This window comes from Benincasa hispida, chromosome 10 (genome assembly GCF_009727055.1).
Source record: "Benincasa hispida cultivar B227 chromosome 10, ASM972705v1, whole genome shotgun sequence".
NCBI lineage: Eukaryota > Viridiplantae > Streptophyta > Magnoliopsida > Cucurbitales > Cucurbitaceae > Benincasa > Benincasa hispida.
The window spans coordinates 52,974,661-52,984,090 of record NC_052358.1 but is presented as its reverse complement, the minus strand read 5'-3'; the positions used below and the strand labels follow the sequence as shown (position 1 = coordinate 52,984,090).

The window sequence follows — 9,430 nt, the reverse complement described above, 5'->3', positions numbered from 1 at the left end:
TCTCATGATAAAAAAATTTAAAAGAATATTTTGATTTTGATACGTTATGAGATTTTATAGTTTTATGCTTTAACTTGAAGTTTTGGATTCTTTTTGGTTTTAAAAAAATAAGAGTAATTGCATGATAAAAACTAAATTGTATAATAAAAATTAACACATAATTTTGATGGATTTTTCATACTAAAAATTAAGTTGCAATAAATTTGAAAGTATATGATAAACTAAATTGTTATATGTACAGTTGAATAGAGATTAAACTATATATATATTTTTAAAGCCTTTTATTTTTATTGTTATTCAAATAAAAATAAAACAAAATGAAAAAAAGTTAATTGAAGACAGGTCATCAAAGAAAAAACAGACGTGGACCAACCAAAATCAAAGTCTTCCCCGGCCCACCATTAACACCTAAACATCCAGCTTTATAACTTATCTATCATTTCCCCCATAAACCCCTCTTATTAACGGACGAAAAAAAAAAAAAAAAAAAAAAAAAAAAAAAAAAAAAAAAAAAAAAAAAATAGAGCCCTCCGGCGAGGCCACCGGACATCCGCTCATCCACGACGGTGGGGGTGTGTCGGGTATCCCACCAAAGCCCACATCCACGATGTTGGAACCCAACGCGCTGCCGCTGAGAAAAGCGGAGTTGATTCCGACAGCTCTGTACAAGCAGAGATCTTGGTCGCCGGACGCGTCGAGGGAGGAGGCGTGGCAACGGCGGAAGGGGAGGAGCAAGAAAGAGCGGAAACGGAGCGTGACGGCGGAGGATCTGGAGGAATTGAAGGCTTGTCTGGAGTTGGGTTTCGGATTTGAGTCGCCGGAGTTGGACAGCCGGCTTTCCAATACGTTTCCGGCTTTAGAACTGTATCACGCGGTGAATAAAAACTACAACGATTCCATCTCGAAGTCTGCTAATACGACGGCGTTTTCATCCCCTGATCGTGATTACCTTAACTCTCCTTCTCCTCTCGGCAGCCCTCTCGCCATTTTTGGTTCCTCTGGTATATTCAAATTCATTCCCTCAATTCCCTTCTTTTTCCTTTTTTTTTTTTTTTTTTTGTTTCCCATTTATTTTACGTTTTATTATATTTGATTACTTATAAGTGCTACATTTCTAAATTTTAATTTTTAATGTCTCCTAAATGCCTGCATTTAAAAAATATCTAAAATTTTGATGTTCAATATATCAAAAACCACCTTTGAAGTATAGTAGTTACAATTATACTTTCAAAATTTTAGTGATAAACGTTGAGTCTTCAAATTTATATAAGTGTTAGAATTGAATTTTTTTTAAAGAAACATTAAAATTGAACACTCAAACTTAAATAATTGTAAAAGTTGTAACAATTGAATAAGTTTAATGGTTCAATATCATTTAGGGGTTCAATTTCTACGACTATTATAAGTTTGAATGTCCAATTTTAATACTTATATAAGTTTGAGGCTTGTTTATGTTTTACCATGGAAAATTTAATGGCCCGTTTAGATTGACTAGAGAAAAACATGTTTTTCGAAGAAATCATTATTGTTTAAACTCTTTTGATAAAAATTGTTTAAAATGCATTTGGAAGTGTTTCAAAAGTTATTTTGAGTAGTTACTAAATATTTAAATTTTTCTAAAATAACTTATTTTCAAAATTAAACACTTGAAAAGTTAAACCTGATCCATCCTAAGCCTGTAATTGCAACTATCATCACACTTGAGGGATGATCTTTTTACAATTTATCGTAATATTTTCAATTTTGTATTTAATAGATCTTAGGTATTGAATTTTTTTAGAACATTAAATAATTTTATTACACATAAAATTTAATTTTGTGTCTAATATAATCACAAAGATCCAATTTAGTATCTATCACATTTGTATTTTACAAAAGTTAGAATAGGTCAAAAGATGTATCGAACATAATTGAATGACCAATTGAATGAATCTTGGACTAAAAATTGAATATTTAAGGATATATTATGTAGTTTTTAGGTTTAAATACTAGACTCAATCTATATACTTTATACTTTGGTTCATTTTAGTTCACGTACTTCCAAAATTTTCATTTTGATATTTGTAATGTTAATTTATTTCATTTTACTTTCCATACTTGATATCCATTTTTCTTCCAGTATTTAAAAAGTGATCATTATGATCTCTTCATTTTCATTTTCATTTCAGTTTTAAGGAATCCAAAACAACCACATTTTAAAAGTATAAAAACTAAAATGAATTAAAATTGAAATTATAAGAACCAAAGTAGTATTATTTAAATCATATTTCTTAAAGTTCAATACCAAATAGATACAAATCTAAAAATATAGAGATCCATCTAAATTTCAAATTTTAAAGAACAAATAGATATAAACGTAAATGTGGAAGGACTAAACTCATAATTCAATTAAGATTTTAAGTTTTAATTATACAACTATACGTGTGTGTTTTAAAGTTTTCTATAAACTCATGGAGTTAATTACAAGGACCTTCATAGGAAAAGAAAGCATACAAATAGTAATGGACAACAATTTTGAACTTTTTGTATAAACAAATATGGAGTTACTTGTTTATTTGAGTGGTTAATAATTATTATTTTTTGTTGTAACCTAATAATAATTAGGGGTGTACATAGTCCGAGTTGGATCGGGTTGAAAGATTTTTGTGGATCAACTCAAAAATTTGGATTGACTAATAATGAACCCTATTAGTTTTTTTTTTTAGGGTCAACCCAACCCAACCCAAAATTTTTGGATTGGATCGGGTTGGGTCGTCGGTTTTTTTTTAAATTTTTTTTTATTAATTTGACTGGTTTTTAACTTTATTAATTATATATATATATTTGGGTCGGATCGGGTTGACCCGCCCTGAAATGGGTAATCCCAGACCCTACCTAAATTTAATATTTTTTAACATTTTTAACCCAACACAATCCAAACTAAAATCTAATCCAACCCAACTTGCAGTTTGGGGGGTAGTTCGAATTGGTCGGGTTATCGGGTTTTTTTAACATCCCTAATAATAATGAATGCATTTTTTAGGGGAAAATCCGAAGGCGGTGAAGACAAAGCTGAGACAGTGGGCTCAAGTGGTTGCTTGTTCGGTGAAGAACTCCTCAACCTAAATAATAAATATCTTAAATTGTTGACCACAATGGTTAATTTAAACTAAACCATAGTTTAATATTTGCAAATGGGGCAAAAAAAAAAAAAAAAATAATAATAATATCAAAGTCGCCATCCATCCACCACCGCGTATTATCATCACTCTTTGTACCCATCTACCTTTAAATTATTAGTATGATTTTGGGTTATGTTTTGTTTAACCTAATGTATATATAGTAACAAGAAAAAAAAAAAGGTCAATTGTTGTTTCTCTACTTTTGTTTGAAAGAATTAGCGAATTTGAGTGTACTAGTAATTTTGAAGTTGTGAAGTATGGATTTATAAGTGTATGATGGGATTTGGAAATATTATATATATGTGAAGAGGTTTGTTAAGACCATATTTGATAATTATTTGATTTATAGTTTTTGAAAATTAAGTTTATTTCTTCTCAATTTCTCATAACGGTTTACATATTTATTAAGTAAAGAATTTGAAAAAAAAAAAAAAAACAAAAATTAGTTCTAAATTGCATATTTGTCAAGTAAAAGAGTTCAGAAAACAAAACCAAGTTCTAAACAACTACGGTCCTATTTGGTTTTTTATTTTTAATTTTTGAAAATTAAACCTATAAGCATTCATTCCTTCCACCTCTAAATCTTTTGCTTTATTGTTTACTTTCTTCCAATGTTTTAAAAAATGCTAAATTATACAAAGTACTCCTAGATTTTGTATTTTGTATAAAAAATACTATTGAACTTTCAAATGTTTTAAAAATATCTTAAAATTTTTTTTTTAAAAAAAAGTTTGAAAATACTCTTACGGTTAGTTTTGGATAGAAACTATCACGGTTTTATTTAAAAAAATATCTCAAAAGTTTCAAAAGTTTCAAGAACTTAAAAAAAAACTTCTTACTATTAGTAGATGAACACAAACCTTTAACAGTAATTGTTTAAAAAATATCCTTGAACTTTTAAAAGTTGCATTAATACTTTTAGCCTTACAAAAATAGAGTTAAAAAATGCTCCTACGGTTAGTATAGTAATCAATTCGGTTGAAGCTTTCTTGAGTTCAAAAAAATCAATTAAAACAAATTATATAGTTATCCCTCTTTTATTTTCATATAGATACTCTCATTTTTCTCCTATGTTAGTTCAAGTACTCATTGATTGATGTTTGATACTTTCATGTCTTAGATTTGATATATTTCTAATACACTCAGAATGTTATGCTTATAAAATGAAACACTAATGCTTTCCTTCAAAATACGCTATTGATTGCATGTTGAATATTGTTAGATATATTATTGATATACTTAGAATGTTGATTACGATTAAATATACTAATGATACACTCATGTGTTCTTTCAAGTATTTATTGATTAATGTCTCATACATTCATGTCTTAGATTTGATATATTTCTGATACAAAAGTTTCCAAGGAAAAATTGTACTTAAAATCAACCATAAACCTAAAATCCACTATATACTATATCATTAAAATGAAGTACATGAGCCCCAACTCCAACAACAATCATTTTTTTCGAGTTATTTGATATACCTTATACTTTAATTTTGGTATACTTGATTAGTATTTGATTGTAATTTGATATACGTGTTGATACATTTGGAATGTTGATTGATGTTAGATATATTGATGATAAATTTTTATCTAACATAATATTTTTAGTAGCTAATCTTTAACATAATTGATAGCTTTCCCAAACCTATGAACACGCTCCTCTGTCAAATTAACTAACTTCACATATTCATTTGGAACTGAATTTGAAAGCAGCTCTCAAATAGGACCCAAATTCATGTTAAGGTTCATTGATCAAATATTTCATCACCCATTACAAATTCATCAGGTGAAAAAAAAAAAACAAATAGAGAAAACCAAACTCCAAAAAACTCCCTAAGAACCATTTCTAAAGGGAAAAAAAAAAATAAAAAAAGGAGAAGAAGGAGAAGAAGAAGGAGAAGGAGAAAAGGGAGAAAATATGGGAGAAAAGGAAATAAAATTAGTTTGAGAATAATAAAAAATTTAAATAATAAATATCTACTTAATGGGAAACGTGATTTTAGGGATGAGATATTGATGTGATGATTTCGTGTTATACACAAGTGTATGTGGTCAAGTTATAATATTAAAACGGCTTGTAAAGTCGAGTATCATCCTCTGGGATCAAATTAATAATTATTGTTTAGTTATCTCAGAATTGTGTCAATTTTAGCTAAGAAATCGAAATTAAGTTTCAATTTGTGGTTTTGTAAAGCAATAAAAGAAAGCAATAAAAGTGTTTTGAAAATTTGAGAATAAAAATGTTTTAGGGTAATGAATCCGTTAATTACTTCATTAGACCTACCCTAGTCAATTCATGGAATCATGTATAAACATTATGCCATTTAAAATAACTTTCTCTAAAAAAAATAACCTATTCTCATGTAACTTAATTGATAACTAAATCTAATGAAATCAAATTAAGAAATAAGGCATTAGGAATTGTCATCAACAACTTTCACTATTAACCTAACTATTAGCACGTGGATTTCTATGCCTTGATGGTCATGCGTTGAACTAAGAATATGCATTATGTGTTAATCGTGTATGCGATGACCATATATTCATATCACAAGTTTTCTTGCTCTTTCGCCGAGTATAATGAGAACGCAAGTTTCTCGAGATGATCCGAGGTCGAACACAAGGGCTTATAATTAAATGATGTTTGTGAAGTAATGCGTTTGAGACGGTGAATAAAAATAAAAAGAAAGAAGTTAATTGACTATGCGCTACTCCTACTCCTAGCTAAACAGACTGAGCAATGGAAGTTTGACTATGAGAATTGATAGAGACGCGACAACTGTTAACACATAATAAGATACGTGGAGAAATAGAATTGTAAAAGGGATAATTTCACCGCATCATTAAGCTTGGTCGCAAGGATAAAACCAGCTTGCCACACTAACGCATCGCACGCCTTTCAGTGGTCAACCACATGCTTATATCTCTATAACGCATGGTTGTGTCAAGCATAAGATTAATCCTATCTTTAGGAACACCGCTTATTTTGCTTAGAGAGTTCCACTACTTACCCTCTCGGGCAATTGGTTATATCCTCTCAGCTCATAGACAAACACTGTGATAGCCTCGCACTAAGCAAAGAAGTTTGGTTCACTATACTCGCGCAACGCACACCTCTCGGTGGGTTGCTATGTGCATCATATCTTTATACTGCATGATTGAGTATGCGATAACTCTTGCAATCAGCACTTAACTAATTGCGATGAAAGTAAAAGATGATAAAGTAGAAGAAGATGATGAAGATGGTGTTGAAGGAAAAGAGATGCATTGATCACAAAATGTATTAATGTCTTAAGCCAAAATGTAATACAATATAGAGATAAGAAGAGAGGTGGAGGGTTAGATGTAGGTAATCTCTTACTTCCATCAGATGTATGTCAAGGTTGCCGGTGGTGTCATGGATGGGTGGTGGAGTAGTCTCTCTCGAACTTTATCTCCGATGAAGCTCCGGTCGTCACTCGGAAAGGGTTGTGGAAGTGAAGGACTCTCAAAGAATGTCTTGCTCACAGTCTCATATGTGATCACAAGAATCAGCCTAAGGCAGAGACTCGGATGCCTTGAATTTGGGCTCCAAGGCTCTATTTATAGAGATCAAACGCTGACAACATTGGTAGTCCTGCTCTGAATCATTGCCACTTCTGACGCAATAGGTGAAATGTCAACATCATCTTATCTTTTTGATACTCTCAGTGGTCAGCCACATGCTTATATCTCTATAACGCATGGTTGCGTTGAGCATAAGATTATTCCTATCTCTAGGAACCCTACTCAGTTTGCTTAGCGAGTTCCAGTACTTACCCTCTCGAGTAGTTGATTATACCTACTCAACTCATAGACAAGCATTGCGATAACCTCGCACTAAGCAAAGAGAATTGACTCACTAAATAATATTTGCTTTTCCAAAACCTTCGATCAAGTTTGCAGAACCTGATATTATATTTAATTTTGCTTTCAGCATTGTCAATTTGGAAAAATATTTTTTATTTGTAAGTATTGTGTGTGTAGTTGCACTGTCTGTCAAACATAGATCTTCTTTGCTCATTTTTGAAACACCCCGCATATGAAAATGATCCATGTTTCTTCATTAAAAGAAATTAATTACAATAAGAAAAAACAACACTTAAAATATACAAAAGTTACTAAAAAAAATATGAAGATAGATAAATGAAAACAACAATATTAAGTCTAGATATTCTCAAAGTCAAAAGAAACACTTGATGTTTGACCAACTGTGCCAATCTTCTCTTTAGGAGATTCAAAGAAGTTCGCCACATCCAAAATTGTCATGTGAGATGGGTCAAATATGTTATTATCAAAATTTGCTTCCACAATTTTCTCTTTTTCTTTCAGAGAGACTTGATAGAGGTTAACTAAGTGTTTTGATGTACAACAGGTACGTGACCAATGCCCTATCATTCTGCATCGGAAGCATTTATTTTCAACACTCTTTGAACTTTTATCTTGTGGAGCTTTTTCTTTGTAATCATCATTTTGTGTGGTTTTTTTTTAAATTTAAATGATTAGTACGACTACCACGAAAATAATAATTATTTCTTCCTCTACCACGGTCATGACCTCGACCACGACCATGGCCATGACCTCGAGCACGATTATTAATGTTCACAACATTCACTTCAAGGAATTGTGTTGTTCCAGTTGGTCGAAATTCATGGTTTTTCATCAATAACTCGTTATTTTGTTCAGCCACGAGAAGACATGAAATTAGTTCAGAATATTGTTTAAAACTCTTCTCTCAATATTGCTGTTGTAGGAGCATATTCGAGACATGAAATGTAGAAAATGTCTTATCTAACATATCAGAATCAATAATTTTCTCTCCGTATAATAACAATTCGAATTGATTTTAAATAATGTAGAGTTGTAATTATTTACTAATTTGAAATCTTGTAGCCTCAAGTGCATCAACTCATAATGAGATTTAGGAAGAATAACTGTTTTTTATGATCATACCTCTCTTTCAAAAATTTTCACAAGATACAAGGATGTTTTATGGTAAGATACTACATTTTCAATCCCTCATGGATATGATGACGAAGGAAAATCATAACTTTTGTTTTGTCCTGACTGAATGTTGTATTTCCTTCTTTAATAGTCTCTTCAAGATTCATAGTATCTGAGTAGATTTCGGCATCAAATACCCATGAAAAATAATTATTGCCGTTAATATCAAGGGTGGTAAATTCTACTTTTGTGAGATTTGTCATGATAGCACTATCATAAAATATTGTATTTATGTTAGAAATTTAATAGATATTGAATATGCAAAATATCATTAAATTTATTAATTATAACGAAAAGGGAAAAACCGACATACCTTTAGGACCTACCTTTAGCGGGAAAAACTATAAGAGCTCGTGTTGATAACGTATTGTGAAATTGAGGAGGACGACGAGAATACGAATATAGAGAAAATATAATATAATAATATATTTATATAATAATATAAAATATATAAAATATAATATAAGATAAAATAACTAAAATTGTAAAATTGGATAATATGAAAATTAGTAGAATTTTGAAGTGGAATTCTCACCAATGTATGTGTGATTTTAAGATCCACCAAATGTCACTATTTATAGACAAAGTGACAAATAAGATGTAGACTTACATGGACACCAAACATGAATAATTACAAGGTATATAGACAACGTGAAGGGTGACACATGACTTTTGGGACATTAAGCAATAGACATCTATTTATTATTGTAATATTCATAATACTATCAAAATGATAAATTTTTAGGCAAGTTACAAAAATCACTCCTGAAATATGATGACAGTTACAATTATACCTTAAAACTTTTAGTTTGTGACAATTAAGCCCTCAAAACTTTTACAAGTGTTAAAATTTAAAACTAAAGCTTACAATAATTATAGAAATTGGACCCACAAATGAAAGAAATTTGAAATCTTGAACTTATACAAATGTTACAATTTATACAATGATATGATAGACACTTATGGAAATCTATCAGTGTCTATTATTGATAGTTCTAAAATTTTGTTATATCTTGTAAATATTTTCAACAGTTTTATCATTTGAAATAATTTTGCTTTTTTTAAACTCATCTACCAAATGCATGTATTCTTCAAAATTTGAGAAAAGAAAACTAATTTTACTTAAAAATTTGAATATGTGATGGAATCTCATTGGTCGTACTCCAGCTGCAAAGAAACCGCCAGCACATTGTTTCCAATTTCTGAAAGAAGGATAAGAGACGACAAACTTTACGTGCCCAA

At 30.3% G+C, this 9,430-nt stretch overlaps 1 protein-coding gene across 1 annotated transcript; it reads left to right on the top strand.

Moving 5' to 3' along the window:
* Positions 1–467: 467 nt before the first annotated feature.
* LOC120089408 lies at positions 468–3,485 on the top strand. The gene is made up of 2 exons (XM_039046862.1): positions 468–1,001; positions 3,023–3,485. The coding sequence occupies exons 1-2, from the start codon at positions 608–610 to the stop codon at positions 3,103–3,105; spliced, it is 477 nt and encodes a 158-aa protein (XP_038902790.1). The 5' UTR covers positions 468–607; the 3' UTR covers positions 3,106–3,485.
* Positions 3,486–9,430: the final 5,945 nt, after the last annotated feature.

Bases quoted from the DNA above. Each gene is read 5' to 3' on its own strand.
- LOC120089408 (XM_039046862.1), top strand. From the start codon at position 608: ATGTTGGAACCCAACGCGCTGCCGCTGAGAAAAGCGGAGTTGATTCCG. The intron at 1,002-3,022 runs GTATATTCAAAT...TGCATTTTTTAG, and splicing joins CGCCATTTTTGGTTCCTCTG to GGGAAAATCCGAAGGCGGTG.